Raw genomic sequence first — 22,215 nt, 5'->3', positions numbered from 1 at the left:
ATATGCTAACTTCTTAGCTATTTGGATTCAGTGATGGCACTTTCTTAGATTTCACGAAAAACCGCACTCAGATGGATTCAGTGATAGCCCTAACTATGAGCTGATGTTAAGTATACGCAGTGTAGGTTTACTATGAAAACCTGCAGAGAGCGCAGTCAACTGGATTATTTGCCACTATTCAAATGCTATTAAAAATTTGATTATCCATTGCAGTGGAATATTTAAAGTTGTGCCCATTTAGTTAAGACCGTTTTGCATAAGTAATCTACAAATTGCCTTGCTCTCAAAGGTGTAATAGAAATTTATACATATGTATAAGCATTAGATGTAAATAAAAAGTACCCTTTCTTGTTACTTTTTATTTATTAAAAAAAAAATTGCCAATTAACTGGTTGACGCGGAAGCATTTACTTGCCTATTTCACCTACCAACTAATTAAGTATTTATTATTTGAATAGTTACAAGTTATTTAAAGCCAATTAGTAGGTACTAAAAACTAAATAGTACTTAGTGCATTGTACAACAATGCAGAAGCATGTGTAGAATAAATTTAACAAGAAACGCAGACATATTATAAATTCCATTTGATTCAACAAATTCAACAATGAAAATATTAACAATTTCACTATTAACTGGTTTTTATATATAAACAAGACGAATACCTTTTTATTGTAGTACACTAGTGAGTGGCGTTTGTGTGCGCACTCAGACATTTTTTTGTGTATTTGTGAGTTCGATACAAATACAACATTTAATAAGCTGTAATTAAGGTAATCGTGGGTAGGCCATTGCTGCAGCGAGGTGTTGTCAAGTGCAACTCCATCAAGCTGACAGCTGGTGGTAGGTAAAACATCGGCAATTTTATTTAGCCAATGCGATGGTCAACTGCATAAACTTCTAATAAAATGTATGTGCATGTTTGTGTGCATACAAATTATACAAATACTACGCCTACTAGACTGGTTGATAGTAATTGAAGTGTCCTTCCAATGGTGGCAGTAGACTTTGCATTCATTCTAAGCATGTATGTATGTACATATTTAGACATACGTACGTGCATATGTGTGTACATTAAAACATACCCTACAAGACAGCTGAGTATCATATGAGTACTCATATTATCATTATCCCTAATCACAAAAGTGCTTATCAAAGTCCTCATTTTCGTTCAGGCCATGGGAAAAAATTGAGTACTTTCCCCTCAATGTTGTCATCAGAAAGTCCTCAGTACTAATAGTCAAACTACTCATTTATGCCGTACTACAAAAACAAAAGTGTAAATGTGTGAGAATTTTTGCCTAAAGTGCTCAGCAATGTCTTGTAGGGTACCAACTCACTAATTCATGTAGAACGCTTCTTACTCTTCTAAACGTTTTGCGTCGCATAAACATGTGCATAGGTATGTATGTATGTACATTGTCCGTATGGTACGCTTTGTTGACATTCTTATCTAAAACTGCGTCAATACTTCTTAGCCTGCTATTTGTGTGTGTGTATTTTTGAAGACCTCGGCACCTTCAATGCCCAAGGCAATTATTTGAGCTTGTTTGAGCCACTTAATCGTATCTTAAAGACGCACGGCCACTGCAGTTGCATAGTTAGTTGACAGAGTGTTAAGCTAATGCTACTGTATTTTGTCAGTCAACATACACATTGCCTTCTATGAAGTAAATTGTTAATTTACCTTGATACCTGTTTGGGTTTATTTTAGCTAGTTAGTAATAAGTGCAGTGGTTCTTACTCGAAGCTAGATTGTTAATATTGCGGGTAGCGCATTGCAACTTCAAAGTCCATCTAAATACTGCTTGTGGTGAGATATACATATGTATGTATGTATGTGCTGGTATATAATTTGTGAGAGAAATTTCTTAAGGTCCTATTTCTTGGTAAGAAATTCAATTATGTCACATAATGCACTCGAAATGAGAAACAGTCACAACTCAAAAAGTCCCAAATGTTCAGTAGAGGCAAAAAATAGTCTTATTAGTATTTTTTCAAGTTAAAGAAGACTTTTGAATTATGGTCTGTGAACTGTTTTAAAAGGAAAAAAAATAAGTTTTGAAAGATTTTTAGTAGTTGTGATTGATTTGTTTTAGGGTGCGGCATTTATTCTTTCCTCCTAATTCCTAACGGTATTTATGTGCAATGACTCTTTTTTGTTAATTTTTTGTAAAGTTGTAACCCTATAAATGCTCTCTTATCAAAATTGAGTCAAAAAGACTCGATCTGGTAGGAGTTAATGGGCTAAAATATTCTATAAAAATGTGTTATACTAATGGTCTCTTAAAACAATAATTAGAGTGTGAATAAGTTTAATATATCTAAATACAAAATCCAATGCACTGAAATTGACTTTTTGAACAAAAAGTGGAAAATTTTACCCACTGTTAAAAGCAGTGTGGGGAGGTAGAGCACTTATCCTATTTGGAATTTGTCTATTACGGAACTTGAAAACGTAGAATTCTATTGTTTTCTAGATGGAAATGATTTCGATACCCTCTGAGTCAAGGCTTATATTCTCTGCGACTGCCCTGGCGGTGTTAAAAGGTATAAAAAGCAAAAAATCATCAGGTTTACATAATTTGCACAGTCAATTAATTTAGACAATTTTATAAAAATAAAACTTTCAAGACTCAAATACAAGGCAAACTAGGTGTCATCGGGCTAAACGTCCAGCGGAGACCGTAGGTTAATAATATTAAGAAACTTCTCTTTTTTCAATCAATCCAACAATAACTACGCCTATGAAAGCCGAGAGAATAGAGAACCAAATCACAACAACATTGTTTAAAAAAACTACCAATTAGAAAAGTCGATACGAATACTTGAGCGGGGATAAGTGGTCTTGCGAAGAACCAATAGGGTACAGCTAGTTTAATATCCATAGTTTTTTAGATAGCCAGAATGCTAGGGGTTAAAAAAAACTCCTTAAAATTGGTTACTTCATAGAAGGCAAACAGTCAAGCAGACTTTCTAAAAAAACTTATTCAAATCACAGGTTGATTTATCAGTCTCCGACCACCGGTAAGAAAAAATTAAAAGTCTTTAAGACACAAACATTTATAAAAAAAAAATGAATTTTGTTTTTAAAACTAATCCAAGCCTGTAAAATGAGTAGAAATTACATAAATATTAAATTTAAGTGTAAAACAGAAGAAATAGAATATCTTTCTAGGGTTAAGAACATTTTATAAATATTAGCTATGGGGTAAAGGTTGAAATTTATTTTATACTGAAAATGTCTCTCAACGGTTGTACAAGTGTATAGTTGTACAAATCTTTTTGAATGAGTCGACCTTCAGATTTCCGATATTAGCCGAAGCTTTAAATATTTTGTCTCTAAAAATCCTAAATTTTATGCGAGACATTGGATTTCTGTTCTCTATAAAGACTTGCAATTATTAAGCCAAATAATACACACACATCTACTATGTGTTATGCCGATTTCGTTTCTACCGAATAGTGCAACCTTCTCTTTGCCCTCTGCGCACAAACGCTAAGCAGAGTGCGATGAGAAGGTAACATTTTTTTTTAGATAAGAAAACGCCATTAGTAACACATAAAATAGCATTTTTATGCAATTTTTGGCAACAAGTTTTTGGTAGCACCGAATGCAGCATCATTAGCGGCGTAGATTGTAGCGGCTAAGCCGTAAACTTCTAATACAAGTTTTAGCATGCACAGGTTTACACACATACATATGTACATAAGCAAGTACCCTGCAGAAAATCTGACTAGCTCAGAACTAGCCAAAAATTTAAATTCAATAAAACTGAAAACTCCAACAACTGCCTCCACCGCGATTTGAACTCGCGATCAACATTGCTGGAGTTGGAGGTCTTCTCGCTGAGCTACTTTCGTATTGCGCGAGAAGTGAGAATTTGTACACTTACACCGCAAGTTGCGGCTGTCTCGCTCTGCAGCCGTCTTGCGATAGTTCAGAGATATGTATGTAGTTATGAAATATGTAGTTCGGAACTAGCGCTTTGCCAGACTGTCTCTAAATTTTACTGCAGGGTAGTCGAGATTTTTTTTTTTTGTGTATGTGCTAAAGCAAACGCTGCTATGTCGACTTGTGGTTAGTTGCAATTTCAGTCTTATTTTAAATTTTCTACTTTAATTCGTCTGTGCGGATTTTTATTTTTTTTTGTTTGTCTAAATGTATACATAAACATCAATTATATAAGATTGCAATGAAGTTTACAGCAGCGCTTCGGCCAAGTGACCGACCACATATAAAATGTTGAAATGAACTTGTGCCGGGCGGCTGAGGCAACAACTGTTGCAACTGCTAAAGTTGCCAACGTGCTTGGTTGGTCGCAGCTAGTAGCTACAGCTGCAACCAAAAATAAGTAAATAAAATATGATGAAAATGAAAATAAATTCAACAACCTGCAAATTGCTAAGACTCGATCTTTGCCAATTTTTGGCTACCACTTAGGCATTTATGTGCATTACATCGACATACATATGTATGTGCTTACAAGCATACGCCGCTGATTACGACAGCGGCGGCGCGGTGGTGCGGTGGCTGGCTGGCTGGCTGGCCGGCAATGTTTGCGCATGCGTTTGCTTTGGAAGTGTGCCGATCGTTGCTGCTGTTTTAGAATGCTAGTCGTCGTCGCATTGCGCAAAGATCGTGCTCCCCGCGGCACACATCATTGCCACCACCACCACACCACACCACACCACCGACCGACCACCGGGTAGTTTGCCACTGGCGCTGCCACTGCGACTGCGATACGGTTGCATGCCCCAATCAGCATTAGCTGCTACTGGGTTGTTCTTTTTGTTGGCATTGCTGTTGGTTGATGGTGGTTGTTGTTTAATCAAAGTGATATTGACTTTAACACCAATTTCCATGTGGATCGCCGCCGCTGTCGCCACAGCCAAATAATTCTACAGCGCAGCTATTATTTGTGTGCTGCTGTGAAATACTGCCAGATGAAAATCTTAGTCAAACCGGAAAATTTAGTCGGTTTCCTTGAACATTTTACCTTCCAAAATAAAAAATATTTACTGCATTTTCAAAGTGGCTTCTTTTTTTTAGTTGCTTTTGTTGCAATGGCATTTCGTTTCATTATTTAGCTTTAACTTTGGTATTTACATATTTTATATTTGTTTTTTTTTTGGGGTTTTTGGTTTTCTGTACTTACGGTTATTGATTTTAGCTCCTTGTGATATCAGCATGGACAGCGGGGTGGGGCGGTTGGTTAAATTTGGCATACCACCGTGTTCACCTCCGCCTCCACCCCCGCCATCCGACCGACGATGTGTTCCATGGCCACTGTGGCTGTTGTGACCGTTGTCGCCGGCAGTTTTCACGATGGTGTTGCGACGCCCTCCGCCCGCCAGTCCCAATATGTGATCTCTCGCGCTGCGGCCATATCTGAGGTAGTGTTTTTGTAACCCCATGATTTAGCACTAAAAAATTTTCAAATTGAGAAAATTTATTATTAGAATTTTACTACATATTCCAATAAATATTAATATTTTGATTCTCGGCGATAGAAAAATATTCAATAAAAAGAAGGACAATTTATCATTTAAATAATAAAACTCGGAAATCTTTGTAAACTATGCAGCACATTGACAGTCATTTTCTCAGGGCTGGATAAGACCAATCTCACTCAACTCTCAACACTCTCAACAGTAACGGTAGTTCCAAAACCTTTTTTGCTTTAAGGCCTGTCTGCAGCTCTCAAGAAAAACCAAAAATTCATATATGTAAGTATGTACATAAAATTACGCACAAGCAATGCAAAAGAAATTTTCTCCTGTCAAAAATTTCTTAAATCAGTATGCAGCTCCCAAGAAAAAATGCTAGGATATTTATGCCTTCAAGAAAATTTACAGCAACAACAAAATGCTTTTTCAAGCAACAGAATTAATGAAACATATTTTTGTCTGATTTTTCTTGCGAACTGCAGACAGGACTTTAGGATTTAAACTTTCCACAAAAATATTGTTCACAAAAAGGTTCATCTTAATGTTGAAATACACAAAAAATTATAGGCTGCCTTTGACCGACAGATGGTTTTTACGGCTGTGCTTCTTGGTACATACATATATGCAGTATCAAAAATTCAGTTTGAATAGCAGGTGCCACGCCCATTTTTTCCATAAGTATAGGATTGATTTCATATATAAATATGTATATAACAAGTTCCCGCGCTCTACAAAGAACAGTTCCAGCCAGTTAAAGCTCTGATTGTGGCTGATGGACTAAGAGAGAGCTAGTTTGGTCATTTTTTTATTGATTGTTTTTTTTTCAAATCACGTGCTCATACATTTTTTCCCGCAAATCTAAATATAAGCGCAATAATTACTTTGCTTTATTGAAAATACAATTTAATTAATTCCATTTGTTATTCACATTTGCATACGAGTATAAATACTTACATCTTCTAAATACAAACTTAATAACAAATACAGATAGATCCCTTAACTGAAATGTAGCGCAAGTGGTCAATAAACTATTTGATAGTCACGATCTAAGCCAGAATGTCGCACAAATGGTTAGAGTTTTTAATATCTTATTCAAATTCATTTGACATTTGCAATTAATTTTAAATAGTTATATTGTAATTAATTGTGAAATGTGGGGGAATGCAGCAAGAAAAAACAAAAAAAAAACAAAGTGACCAACACAGACGGCTGCAATTAAAGGTGTGAAGCGATTTTATCGGCCACTAAGGGGAGCGTGCATAACGACTCGCGCTTCATCGGTATTAACTGGCTAAGATGAATTGAAGTTTTTATGCCTTAGGGCCATTCTCTCAAGTAACCTGTAACTTTAAAGCTCACTTTATATTTAAAAGTTGCATGTAAAATGTATGTAACATACTTACGTCAAAACCCGATAATAGAAATGCTTAACTTCGGACAAAGCTTTATTTTTAATCCAAGCTTTAAATTTAAAGTGAGCGCTAAAGTTAAAGGTTAATTCAGAAAACGGCCCTAAGAACAGTGTGCAAGTTTCAAGTGGGTAAAAATTACCGTTGATTTTTTAGAATTTTTTTGTTTGTGGCGTTTGCTTCCATATAACGAATAAAAACAATTTATTTTTATATGGAAAAAATAAACGGTGACTTTTAGCCACTTAAAACTTGCATATTGCTAGACTAAAATTAAATGGGCTATAAAACTGCGTACTCAAAAAAACTTCTGAAAAAAAAATTTTGAAACTTAGGTGAAAATTTGTTGAATTTTTTTATAGTATTTTACAAAGTTTAAACTAGGGTTTATATGGGTTTCGGTAGAAAATGAACTGTATTTTAATTGAAAACTCCTAAAACTAAATAAATAAACATGAGTGGGAAACCATAACACTTTGAAATGGGGGTGCTATAGATATGGCCAATACTGTAAGTCAGGTATAGTTCGTTTCGGTTGCTCATCGGTATAAATTTACTGATACGGTTTGGGCTTTACAAAATGCATCACGGCCATGACAATATATATGTACTTACTCATTTCGTTTTTATATTTCTAGAAAAGTCTATTGTCGTTTATACATATACACCTGCACATGCACAATGTAAATAAGCAAGAAAATATTTTGGTCAAAACTTTCCTAAACTCAAACTGTTCAGGGCGCAAGTACACATTTATTATTATTATTATTATTACTATCCACATACTAGATACAAATAAATTTAAAACGCGAACAATTTCATTTACTCAACGATTGGGGAGTGTTTTCTTAATTATGTTGACATTGTCTTTTATTTTGTTTTTTTTTTTTTTGTTAACAGTTCAAGTTCAACTGCCTCGGTTCAAGTTAGTATGCTGGCAGCAGAAAAAAGTCAAATTGGCGAAAATGCGTTAAAGTTGTCGTTGTGCGATAGAAGGTTCTATGGAATAAATAAAAACAAAACAAAAACAAAAAATAATTTGCAGTTTATTAAATTTTGTTTACCTGTTTTTATTTAGTTTGAGGTGTAAGCGTAATATGATAACGGTGACAGTTAAATGAAGAACAATCACTCACATAGCACACCCATATTTTTAAATGCTGTATGTTTCACGCATTCGTTGAGGCAAAAATTAGCAACTGTACCTATTTACACCTATTGACTTGGAAATGTTGAACATCTTCAAAGGTAATAATAATAATAATAATAATAATAATAATAATAATAATATTTCTTAGCCTACAGCTTCTAGAAATTACTGACGCGATCATACCTATGAAAGTTTAAGCAACCTGCAATATCTTAGACTAAATGATGCAAGACCGGATAACTACTGAGTTAATTTAAGTTAGAAGATTCAAGTGTTTCTATCATAATACTGCTGAAATGATGTTGCTTTCAGCTTGAATACACACAAATTCTCAGTTGAATTAACGTACATATTTCGCGTGCTCAGTATATACATATCAGAGGTCTTTATTTATGTCTTTACAATGCCACAGAATAGTAAGCCAACGGTACTATTGCTGAGGGCATTCAAGCTACAAAGTTGAGTTCCTAGTGCTTGGCTACAAAACGGACACGTGGTCAGGATCTGGAATCGATATTAAATATTACGGCGATGACCTTCACTTCTCTTTTGGAGATCACGCCTTGGAATTTCAAGCGCAGGTATTTGCAAACTTCAAGGCCATGGACTAAGTGATGGAATATAGTTGGAGAGGCAAGAGTTTACTTGACAGCCAAACTGAACCCAAGGAATTCACCTGCCCTCTAACTACCTTCAAACTAGTTCGGCAATGGAAGTCTCGACTTATTATGTTGGAAATTATAACGAACTGGTCTTAGATACTGTGGGAACCAGGCCACTCGGAATTACCTGGCAACGAAACATCCGACCATTTGGCTATCGACTCGCAACTTCTGCTAACGTGGCTGCCGTCAGAAACTGGGGGCATATTTTGCTCTGCAATTACTGGGAGGCTACGAGGGGCTGCAGGTGGGCAAACCGCATGTTGCTCTCACTCTCAGAAGGCCTACCTAGGTATTTTCTTTCAATGAGCAGATGGAATTACATTCAACTTAAGGTATTGCTTACTCGTCACTTCTCGTGGCTCAAACATCTGACTGTGGTCGGCATACACATGGCGGCACCACATTTGCCCTTCCTGCCTTAAAGAGGCGGATTAGGCAAAGGGAAAATGGAAGGACTATGATTTGTCCTTAGTTTACGATTGTGTAAAAAGCATCAGCGTTAATTCGAACTTACGTTTAATGTAGAGGACTTCAATTTATTATTGAAAACAGATTTCAATGGTATCTTTAGAACTAATGCAGTGACATATTTATCTTGCTCTTTTTCACAATAAAAAACTGATGAAACTGTCGAAGAAAATTAGTTTAACAGCTTTAAAAAAAAAAAATGCGTATGAAAAATATTCGATCCTACCGCCAAATTCATGTGTAAAATATTATAAAAAATATAGAGAAAATGAAACACAGTTCTTTCCAATTTTGTTTGCGTACACTGAACCAAAAATCTATCTCTGGAACAAAGAAAAACTTTCCTTACTTTAAGGTCGAAAATTCTTCCCAATGAGTAAAAAATTCTCCCGAATGCGTAATTTTTCTTTAGAATGTGTAAAAACGTACACGAAAATATGGGACCGTGGATGTAATCTATCATTTTGAAGAAATGTTGGGCATGAAAAGAGGATAAAACTTCTTTGGTGCTGTTTCGTTCCCATTTTTCGTCATTTTGATTGCTGTTTTTCTTCAAGTAAGAGAAGTTTTTTTTGGGTGTATTTGTTGTAAATTTACACATTTTGAAATGGAAACATTGCTTATTATTATTGTCAATTTTCAGTGAATAGAGGGCAGGTAGGTGATTTTTTTTAGCCATGCCTTAAGACCGGATTGTCATTCGCTAAAAATTTGGCGTAAATTCGTACCCTTAACTTCAGAATGGTCAAGTATTGGTCTTCTCCTAATCATGTCAAACATTTTTATACTTTTCCAAATGAATTTCAAACTAAGTTGTAACTTTTAATTTTATCAAAACTGCGGCTGCTTGCTTAATTTTAATATATTGTACACAAATCGATAATCTCAGCTGCTAGTTGATTTAGTTGTGTAATATAAGCAGTTATTACTACATTTCATGTACATAAATGAAATAAACTAAATAAAATATTGCAAAAAATATTGATAAATGTACCAATCGTGTGATCCGCGATTTAGTTAAACAATCAATTTATTTGATAATTTTTTATTCTTATATTAATACAACGGAATATTATAAGCGCCGCTAAGATATACTTGGATGCAAACAAAAAAAAGATGATCTAACGTTGTATGAGTTAGATACTTAGGGTCAACTTCGACAAATTAATTATTGTTTATTTTTTTAACGTTCAATTAACTTTTGCTTATTTACAAGCAAATCTCTCAGTTCAGTGTACCACGTCACTTTTCTCAATATGTACACTCATACAAGTAATATGTTTACCAGTCATGCATACATACATACATACATATTTACATACAAATCAATAGACACAGCGAGTAGCCGTTCGCTATTTACCCGCTCTCCCGTTTCAGGCGATTTCTTTGTGAGAATTATGAGGCGATTAATTTGCAACTACAGTCAAGTCAATCGTAAAAGTGCCAAGCACGAAGATGTCAACACCTTCCATTTTTTACTTCAGCCATTAAGAAGACGAATTGGCAGCTAAAATTCAATAGCCACAACGCGAAATGGCAAGCGATGCAAATTCTCCCAAGAAGCGTTGTAAGCACTATGTGGTCAAAATTGATGCTACACTAAGAGTTTGATCTGCAAATTCGAAAGGAAATGAGCAATGAAAGGCCCTACAACCCTGAGTGAGTTTATTGTATTTTTTTTTTTTATTCCCACGAAAGCGACACAACTCAAATTCAATGTTGTTAAGAAGAAGCTAGAATGGGTGTACGTAAACGAATGTACGTGCTTATTAACACGTGCGTATTAAACGTCATAAGAGCCCATTTGTGGTATAAGTGCTGCAAATTGTATTTTGTTTGAAGTAAATAAGTGAGTTATGCCGCAGAATAAATATGTATGTATTATTGATAATTTGGAACTATGCCATTTAAGCGGTAAGCGTGAGTTCTGTACAATAATTGTTGAAAATATTATTTGCTCACAAATTTTATGGCATCATAAATTCATGTGGACAAGTTTCCCATGAAACAAATTATTTACTATCTTTGACGTCAATATTTTACATTAGTTGCTATTTGTAGAAGTTACTACAGTCTGTAAATCGAGTAAAGAACAAATCTTGCTTAAATGCGCTGTAAATGCATTCGAAATCATAAAAAAAAACAAAACAAAATACACAAGGAAAGGAGACAGCCATAAATAAGTATGGCTCATCTTCTAACTGAATTATTTCCGGTAATTTTTTATTTTACTTCAGACAAAAATTTAAGGACTGAAACAAAATGGCATAATAGCTATGTCGCTGACAATATTGCCAATATGAATCTGAAAGACTTATGGACAAAGTGGAAGTGAAGTGCTTTTGTTTAAAGGTATACAAAGCGTATTTTCGGTGAAGTAATCTTGCAGGCCAAGTAAACGCTAATACCGTGGCGATATGTATGGACTTGTGGCCATAAGCAGTTTAGAGGCCTCAAAAGCTATTTATGTGCAATATCCTCTACAACCCCTTGGCGTAAAATACCTCTTCCAAATATCATTCATTCAAAATGTTATGGTGGCTGTTTGGGTTTCCTAAAAGAAAAAAGAAAGCCTTTTCCAAGCCCCAGCCATATATTTGCTTCCTCGCTGCCGTGGGATGAATTGAAGGCAACGCAAGTATTCTGGAAGGAAATTAAGTTTTATAACATTTATTTGCGCCCACGTCCGGTTTGAAAAAATACTAAAATCGGTTAAACAAAAGCTAAAAATTTTGTTCTACTCCCCACAGTTCCAAGATTTTTTTGTTTTTGGTATCGGTAATGAGTCAATGCGTGCTGTATTCTTTTTTCTAAATATTGCTGGAATCGCGTTTGGTTGGTGTAAAATTATCTGTAGTTTTGTTTTCATTGTTAAAATATACTAACGACTCTCACACACCTATGGGCTGAAACAATTTTTTTTTTTTAAGTGCAGTTGTGTAATTTAGCTGAAAATAGTACTTACTAAGGGATAAATTATTAATTATTTAAAAATGCGTACTAGTCAATGGAAAAAATACAATACGATACTATAAACAAAGAAGGAAAATATTTACTTCCAAACAAAAGACTTAGGCTACGAACCAACTAAATTGTCAGATATGTACGAGTATTTACTTCCTCGCAGTTAAATCTTTCTGTTCGGAAAGAGAACGTTTTTGTAATTAACTATACAATGACAACAACATACGTCATGTGTCAACTTGAAGTCTCGCAAAACACAAAGGTATCTATGAATGGCGTACATTCGCTGATATTTATGTACGTGGTACTTACATACATACATATGTACTCGTACATCTGTGCCTGAACAAACTCAATTTGACGAACTCACTTACAGCTGTTGACACGAAATGTGACTGCTTATAATTAATTGTGCTTAACTAAGCAATGCTTTACTTTCAGCAATTTTTTTGTTGTTGTATATTTTTGCGCTATTTGAAAGCACTGCCGCATTCAGAATACATACATGCAAGCATACCTAAATGTAAACACTGGCGGCGATGAAATGGGTATTGGGGGCAAAGATTCTTGCCTTCACCATAAAAGTGACCAAAGTAAATAATCTGATTAAGTAACGGTATAATGCTAATCAAGCTTGTCGAGTGCCGATTTCAGTTTTCAGTGACTATCGACACCAGAAGAAGTCGACATCAATACGTACTAATGAAAATAGATAATCTGCCTTTTAGAAGGAAACAGTTGCCTATGTTGAATAGTTAAAAACAGCAAAATAATTATAAGGAAATTACATTAGAAATTTTTCTGATTCGCATGCCTGATTTTCTGCACCAAATGTTAAGTATTCCACATACCACGGTCAATATTATTTATTTACACAATTGTGTTTGAAAGCAACAACCTTTCAGTACACGAAACGTTTATCACAGCTTATCAACATCAACAAACTTAAACACACTCCCCACACCCCCCCTGATCGATTTATTGTACTCGCCAGTGCCATGTATGCGCCTACCTTTGTTGTAGAAAAAAAACACAAACAAAATGTTACAGACCATTTGGCATCCTAAATCTAAGTTGACGTGCAAAATAAAACGTTTTTTATTCGCGCAATGCCTTGGCAAAAAAAATCCACAAAAAAATGTGCGATATAAAACTAATCGTTTCTGGCAATACTTTATTTAAGGCAGCGATTGTACTTTGACCCGTGAGTCGTACCTTGAGCAAGCGTTGAAAGAAGTAAACACTAGCAATGCGAATATAAATAGTTCTCAAACACATACGAAATAGTTAATAAAAGATATAAAGCTATGCAATAATATAGACTTAACGGTTGACTTGGGGATATACATATGTACATATATACGTAGAATACCATAGGACCAAACTTTGCTGTAAGTCCTTCAGTTCTATTAAATACTTGTTGCATTTTGCAATTTTTTTTTTTCAAAATATACTATCTACTCTTAAAATCATTGCGAGTTTCTGCTTTTAATTAGAAAACCTTGTTAGCAAGTTCATATGAACTATTAAAAATCATAAAAGTACATTAAATTTTTAGTTAATTTCTGGCACTTATAGCGTAATGTACTTACATGTGTATGTATACTCAGCTTTAATCATTTTTAGTTTTATTACATTCGCATATTTAGGTTAACTGCTCTATATGACACAAATGCATGTATGTATACTACCAGCATAGAAGATACATTTATAGAAATGAGTATTTAATAATTCGCTTGCAACTGAGGTCGCTTTTGATTGCATTGAATTTCAAAAAAAAAAAAGAAATAAAAAAGTCAAGAAGCACTGCGTTTGCAGTTAGACGTTGTTAATTGCCATTTTGGCCAAGGAAGTAAACTGCTCTATTTGAAGGATAGCTACATATATAAATATAATATAATAGGCTTACAATTAACGAAGTAATGCACATGCATACGTACATCTGTTTGCAAGCAATGCAGAGGCCGAGGACTATAGTCTCATCACTACTATCAAAATGATGCCGAAACTAAGCTTATAATCCAGTTCTTAAGAAAAATAATTTATTATTATAAAGAAAATTAGAACAATAAGATCCCAACGACCTTAAAGACGAAAAATAGTCTTCCAGATGTTAGATAATTGTACTTGGGTATAATCAGGTCAGTGCGGTGTGTAGACTTTGAGAGGGATAATTTTTCTTATGAGAAATATTTTTCATTATTTCTGTTTCTTGAAAAAAAAAACACTTTGCTTTTGCTGTAAATTTTCTTAGGGCCGAATTCACAGTCTTTAGTTAAACCATTGTTAACTTAACCACCAACAAACTATGTGGTAACCATGGAAATTCATATCACTTGAAAATATTCAAATTCTAGATAACAATTAGGGAGTTCACAAGGTGTTGTATACTGTCGTATTGTTGTATGTCGTTAACTTTAAACGGCTAAAGCTATATTTAAGGAAATCGCAAGCTCCCGTAAAAGTCGGATTATGAAATTTCTAACCGCTAAAAAATAGTTGGATGTGGTTTCAAATCCTCTTAACATTTTTTTAGCCGTTAAAAATTTTATGATATACGACAATACGACACATGCGACAACTTGTGAAACGCCTAAATATTTTTTCTATACAAATTTGAAATTCGTTCCATAAAAAAATTAATTTCACACGGCTTTAACTATGGGTGCATGCTGGTTTAAACTTTTGTTAACTGAGCAATGGCAATATTAAAATTGAATTTTTGAATTTGAATTTGAATTGAATGAAAGGGCCACTAAATCGTTTTGCAGTCGGAAACGTTTGCTTTTCAGAAGTTGACAGGGTACATAAAACACTTTGTATCTGCGAGAACGCAGATAGCCATACGGAAATGAGACAATGAATATCGGCAATGCGGGAAAAACTCTAAACCAGAATCGACGAAATTTTGTAAAGCCATAATTAGACCCAACGCTCGCTTCTTAAGATCACCATACCTCGATGCTTATGACCCAAATAGCCTTCGGCTAGGTGGATTAAAGAAGGTCCTTACGCAAATGCTGCAAGAAATTATTCTTGATTGCGGTAAATAGCTGAGTGCATCCACCCCATAAATATTAATATAATCTAATATTCCCCTCGTTCACCCAGCTAATTATTCAATGACTATGTTACACACCTTCGGCCATTTCCAATTAACTTCTTACCACTACTAAATTCCTCATTATTAGGTTAACAATTTCACGAACTCGCTTTTTTCATTTTTCCCGCTATTTCTACGCTCGTTATGCAATCGAGAAAGAAAGAAATGAAAAATGTGAGCTAAAAAATATTGAATCTGCGAAATTTAAGATTGGCAAGTCTGCGCAGCGCCGATATAAAGCGATTTGTTGAAACTTGCTGCGTTTATGGCTTCATCGTCGTTTGCTTGTGTTGCGTTGTGACGCTGGTGCGTGCGGCAGTTGCAGCTGGTTTAAATTTGTACAAAAATATGTATGTATCTACTAGCAATGAGTTTATGGAATCAGTTATTTTGTTTACATGCCGCGCAAGCCGATTTTGCGCCGGCTGAAGACTTGAATGCATTTAAATGTACGAACGCATGTAATTTGACCAGACTACTTTCAGATGTACGGGCATACAAATACATATACACAGCTTTGTATACATATGTAAGTCCACACCTCTACACAGCCATGCGCTAAACTCAAGGAGGTGCAGTCTTCGTCCGTTTTGCAGTTTTACAGCAGCTCCGCTTGGTGCGCTTCCACTCCACTCACACCACAAACAAAAGACTTAAGAACCAAACTTGCTTCTATCACTGGCCCAGCAGCGTAATTGAAAAAATCGTCAATTTTTTTTTATAAACGGTAATATGTGTGAATTGGTCAGCATGTTGTTGGCTGCTTCTGTTGCTGTTGCCGCCGCAAATGAGTCGATATTGCAACATCGACACAACGTCTGCCTGCACTTTCTTCGTCTTTGCATGGCTGTCTGGCCTGTCTGGAGGAGATTTTCGCAACTTGTGCCATAATAAGCGATTGAAGTGATTGCTGTAATCATTTCACTGCAACAAATATTGAATGAAAGACATAGACATGGCTACAGCCATGGAATGGAATGGAATGGCCATGCTAGCAGGTAGCCAGTCAGCCAAGCGGTTAGGCAGCTTGGCAACCAGTCAGCTGTTTATGGTCAATCATAGTAGTAATGAAGTTTCTTCTTGGCGATGATGAAGATTTGTAACACTTTCAATTTCGTTCAAGACACCGGTTACGGCGAGTTTCAAAGCAACAAAAACAAATACTTGTACGCTGTATGCATACATACATACATACATACAGGTGTATGCCGCCAACGAATACACGCAAATCTGCGAATCTAACAGCACTGGTGTGCAGCGAGTCGGCTGATCAGGTTTTGACGGCAACAGCAATCGCACGTTTTTGTGGCAGGCGGTGAATAGGCTGGAAGGCGGTTTCGCGGCACTACGCCGCTGCGCACAAGCGGCCAGTCGAGTAGATTTGCCGGCAGCAATTTCAGCTGTCTGGAATTGATTTACTTAAACTACTGATATGGACGCAGCACTCTAGGTGGTATGTGCTTGGCGTGTGGGGGGAGGAACGTTCATATTTGTGGCAATAATGGTCTAGGTGTGTTAAATGCATTTGTACATGGGAGCAAAGGTAATGGCTGGTTTATTTTTTATTTTTTTATAAACAAACGATGTTAATGACTTGGCTATTGTTTAGTGTTAGAGCAGGTAAGTTACTCGCTCTGTGACCAAAACAAATCAGTTGTGCTGACCCTTGAGTGAAATCACTATTGACTAAAGCAAGCACCTTAAAGGTTGTTATGCACCAAAATTGATATAATTGATATAAAGGTTGTTCCTAAAAAGGATTACGTCTAAATATTGTTTATAATTCTTATTTTTAATACTCACAGAATTTACCAAAAGGAATGTAATGTCTAATATGAGCACATTTGGTTCAGGTTACTTATCTTTTGTTATGTTTTTGATGCGAAGTCTCCGTGACTCCTGGTAACAACCAATCTCGAAACAAAATTTGTCAAGCGATGATAAATATCTGTTCCAAATAAAACATCCTGAATAATAATTTTTTGCAAGAATCAACAAACAGAATAAAATAAGGAAGTAGTTATCGAATGAACTATGTAAGTGCGCCCTTTTAAGGAGCATCTTATCTCACCAGTACTCCAGGCTATATAAAAGAAGGGACACCTAGCATTAATATAAGTTGTTTCTCTTGCACGTAATTTCGCTATATTCGCTCAACAGAATAGTAGAACTGAACAGAAAAAAGCAGAATAGAAATATATGAATTTTCCACAACCGGCAGTGACTTTGCCAGTTTGCGATATCGCCTGACCAATTTACAACGCAGGCCTTAATGAATAATATTAATTCGAGAGCCAGCAGAGTTTATCGTACCAGACTGTTTTTTTAGTGAAGGAAAACAAGATAAAACTCTGCAAGGCACAACTCGTAGTCAATCGTTACAGAGAGAATTTCCAGTCTGTATATTTTAAAGAACATATCTTAGAAAAAATACGGTCCACGTTCACCGTAAATATTTATTGTCCTTTTATGATCATGTATTAACTTGAAATGCCTTTCTAGGTAATTAGTAAGGGTTCTTAGATATCCCCGAAAACTTTCTAAGCTCTGATGCTTAGCTACTTCGTAGTAGAGATCTAGAAACAAGTGTCTTTTCAATGATACAGTATAGCACGCGTACATGATCTTTGCTTAGGAGATTTCGTAATATTGAGTTCCCTGTGGCTGAAAGCTGGCTAAATCCCAACACTAAATCCGAGTCATCGAACTTATGTCTATATCGAAGATAAAGAGGTGAGCCACACTTTTCTCTTGGGTAATGGGCAGAGGTAATGCAATCCTCAAGGCCATAGAGTACCGAGGGTAGGTAGCATCGAGCTGTCAAAAGACCACACAAAGTATTTGGGAGTACCCGTATATGCATGTAAAAGAATGCTGGGAGTCACTTGGGGTCTGTCGCCAGCACCAATGCATCAGCTGCACAGCAATAGTCAGACCAATACTGCTCTATGACGCTTTGGTGTGGTGGAATGCCGCAAGAAAGTCATCATATCTCTGGCCAATGGAGGCATAGGGCAATTCAATTTCAGAACGTTTGTGCACAGCTCAATTGGGGCGGGAAGCACAGGCAGCACGGACTCTACATTGAACCTAGCTTTAAGTGGGAACGAAAGTTTCGCACAACGATTAAGGAGAAGGGATACCGTAAGGTAATGAAACCTTGCCGTGGATCCCGAAATATTTTCCGAGAACTGAACGTCAGGCGGGCAGTAAGGTTTCCTGACCATTGCAGCATATTTCAAGCAGATGTTTTTGCAATGCCGGGAATCTATTGACAGGCAGGCTTGCCGCCGACAAAAAGCTGCATATACGTATATTGGGCGCCCGGCCACAAGGGAATATAGGGTAATGAAATAGCGAATACTCGCTTCTTGTTAGTGCTATCAAAGGAAGACTGCAGAGTTATTACCGGATTGCTTATATCCTGTTCGTCGCTCATGCATTAAAAACTGGTATCACTAGCGTGGACATGTAACCTTGGAGCATCTTCTCTGCCGATGTCCTGCATTGTCAAAAACACAACTAAAATGCTTGGTAGCCCACCAATTCGGGAAGTTAGAGGACATCTCAAAAGTAGGGCTGAAATTTATATTTAAATTCGCAAAAAGTGTTGACATTCTTTGTGACGCCTATTTAACGCGTAAAAATGAGCTCCAACTGGCAACGCTAAGAACCTACGACTGTTTTACTAAATATATGGCCAGGTCAACCGGAAGTTCTTAGATGCTTTCGGAAACTTTCTAAACTCTGATGCTTAGTTACTTTCCGTAAAAGTGTATTAAGACTCGCGAGACTCCTATTTTAATCATTTATAATACTTTTTGTTTCTCTTATCCTTCATAGCCTTGAGCCTTGAACAAACGCCCCTTAACTTTTTAACTCGCACTGCTTTAAAAATGCACACTTTTTATCACTTAAATTCCCACTAATTAATTGAATAAAAAATTATCATTCGCAGCAGCTAGATTTAGTTGATTTGCTCTAATTTTAAATTTTAAATTTAAAATTTTAAATTTTAAATTTTAAATTTAGCTTTTATTGAGCTAAACCATGTGCAACTTCTAATTATGCATTGGGCCAATATGCATGCATACATATGTACATACATACAGTTCTCCAAATACAAAGCAATGACTGTGTGTTTTCGAGCTAATTCTCCTAGCAAAACTGAAAAAATTCAGGTGGAAATCCCTACGAAAACGAGTTTGCGATTCATTGTGATTGCTATTTGTGAATGTGTTGTTGTACGTCGATAGCGCGCTGTGGCATGTTGCATTACACTTGTTTCGTTTTTGAGTAAACACTAATAATTTGTTGTTGCTGCTCCTTCACTCACTTCGACAAAAAAAAACTTAAGTAAACAATGAGACAGCAGACAACAATGCGAAGGCAGACAAGCAAACAAACAACAAACAGGCTAACACTTAGCACGACCAGCAGCAGGCCGAGCGGCAGCAACAGCAGCAGCAACAATTGCACAGCACATAGGGATTTCAGCAAATACCCGCAATTGCAACTTGCACAGTTACCTACCTAGCGTGTGTTGTTGCTGCTGCTGCTTATTTGTGTTGCTGCAACGTGCAGCGCGCCGAAACAAAACGAAGAGAAATGTTGCACAAAACCAGTAGGAGCAAGCGGCCATAGCCACAGCCACAGCCACATACAAATCAAACAATGGTAAGCAATACCGTCATTCCGCCATGCCGCTTGCAGCAGACAGACGCTGTGCTGTGATTGTTGCTGCTTCACTGCTTGCCGTCAATTGCGGCGCGCACGCAGCCGGCCAGCTTTACCGGTCGGCTTCACCGCCTGCCTGCCTGCCTGTCTGTCTGTCTGTCTGTCTGTTTCTGCTGTTGATTAAATAATTTCGCTTGAAAAGTAGTGCGAAGGTCAGTCGTTATTTTTGCTGTTGCATTTTGTTATATTTTTTTACCTGCATACATACATACATACATATTTGTATTATTAACGTTGTTGCTCTCATCTCTCCACTCGCATTATTTGTGGTTGGACCTGTTGCACATCAAGTTGAATACATATAAACAAACATATGTACATATGTATGTGCATACGTAGCTGTTAATTTTGCTTGCGCTAATATTTACTTCCACTCGTTTGTGTGCAAATTGCATTGCTGCAATGATTTTCAGTTATTTGCCTTTTTCCCGCCTTTTATTTACTTCGAGCTCATACATTTCGTTGAAAAAATTTCATTGAATTTGATTTAATTTCGAACTAAATGGAACACGATCAGCGGCGGGCGGCGGGCGGCGGGCTGCGCCTTCATTGCAGGTTGAAAGTTCGCATATTTCTTGCAGCGAGCGGGAAAGTGTGCGCTCAAAGACATGGGAAATCCTTTCAGCGCTGTCTTTATGCCATTTTAATCGAATGATAATACTCGCTAATATAAACCACATTAAAATTGGCATTGAAGACATTTAATTGGGGAAAAATACTGAGTTATCGAGACATTCAAACTTGAGCCGGTTTCGTAAGGATTACTCATTACTTAGGAAATTAAGGGCATAAACCGAGTTTTAGGAATTTAAAATTTTTTGTTTATTCTGTAAATATTGAAGTACTTCTTGCCTATTAGTTATACATGCTTGATGAACCATAGCTCATGTGCCACAACTATATTTATACCGAAAGACTATTATTTTTGCAGTTTTTGAAAAGAATTTTTTTTTTAAATCTGAAACCGAGTCTATATGAACGGTGCTTCGTTGACTTTGTTGTGGCCACAGATTTTTATAATTCATATTGGGGCATATTCTGGATTTCGGACGAATCGAAAATATGAAATTTTTGTATAGAAAATTATAGGAAAATTTCATTTTCGATTCGTACGAAAACAAGAATACGCCCCAATGGGGTGTTTGGTTTCATCAAAATCGGACGATCAATAGAGATTTTATGAATATCTCGAGTCTATCGCCACCTAGCTGATTAATTTTTCGTAAAAGTATTTCTCGTTGTACCGCCAATAAGCTTCTACTTTCATAAAAAAAACAGGATTTCGTGCCCGCGGCTCTAAGGAGTATACTATCCAAAATTAGTTAAAATCAGTTCACTAGTTTTTTTTAGCTATTTGGTCTACATTTTTAAAAATTTAAATAACAGTCTCGAAAAAGTCTCGACTTTTAGTGTTTTCCGTACCTGACCGAGGTGGAGAGATTTTTTAAGCGAAATTTCCCTTGAACGGCCCATCCAAAGCAGAGATCACACGATTTGCACATTTGTACATTTGGCAGTCACAGAGTGGTGTTGTCTAAAAATGTTTAACGAGAATGAGCGCAGCTCAACAATAACTTTCCAAACAGCACCACTCCGTAACGGTGAAAATGGACAAATCTGCAGAAATGTACAAATCGTGTGATCCCTGCTTAAGGCTTCATAATTACAAAAACTGTTTCACATCAAAAATCTTATAAACACGAGATCGATAGGTGAACTTTAAAATTCTTAAACTCAATTCGTTCGGCGCCCATTTCGGAACAATGGAAGCGAAGGCTGGGGTTGGGCGTGCCCGATAGAGCTGAGTGATATGCAATTTATGTGGAATCACTAGGGACCAACCGGCCCGCATGTGGTATAATGCCAACCAGATTAACCCTACCTAAACTTTTTCATTTCTTTTTCTTCTAAAAAAAACAAGATTAGAAAACATATTTTATATGTAGCAGCAGGCAAATAGTCAAGTCTTTGTTATCAATTAGCCATACAGTACTCATTACCTCATTATGAATATTACCAATTAGTATCTTTTCCTTCAAATGCCATGTTCTAGCCAATAGTTGATCTTCGTAAACAAGATTCATTTAGCTCATCTAAAAAGTTTCGATTTCATGCTTATTTGAGATTTAGCACCTCTTTTAAACTGTCATTTGTTTATTTACACAAAGTATTTTATTATGCAATTTTTCACACCCAAAAAAAAAATAGCGACAATGCCCAATGGGCTAAGGTGAAATGAAAGCGAATTCCGCTCGACGCAATTATTTTTAT

The 22,215-nt window shown here is 36.2% G+C and overlaps 1 protein-coding gene across 2 annotated transcripts in view; it reads right to left on the bottom strand.

Annotated features, from left to right (window-relative positions):
* The window catches only part of dsb (scavenger receptor class B member debris buster), a 44,960-nt gene extending 39,526 nt beyond the window's left edge, over positions 1-5,434 (bottom strand). Inside the window, exon 1 of one of the 2 annotated variants that reach the window (XM_017619821.1) lies at positions 5,157-5,434. In XM_017619821.1, coding sequence (XP_017475310.1) covers positions 5,157-5,415 — 259 coding nt within the window. In that variant the 5' untranslated portion in view covers positions 5,416-5,434. The remainder of the gene's footprint in view (positions 1-5,156) is intronic. The other variant, XM_017619822.1, reaches the window with a different exon arrangement.
* Positions 5,435-22,215: the final 16,781 nt, after the last annotated feature.

This window comes from Rhagoletis zephyria, unplaced genomic scaffold (assembly GCF_001687245.7).
Source record: "Rhagoletis zephyria isolate East Lansing unplaced genomic scaffold, Rhagoletis_zephyria_1.1 Rzeph_scaffold_01965, whole genome shotgun sequence".
Classification (NCBI taxonomy): Eukaryota; Metazoa; Arthropoda; class Insecta; order Diptera; family Tephritidae; genus Rhagoletis; species Rhagoletis zephyria.
Note: the sequence above shows the minus strand (reverse complement) of the source record. Positions and strands in the feature narration are given on the sequence as shown.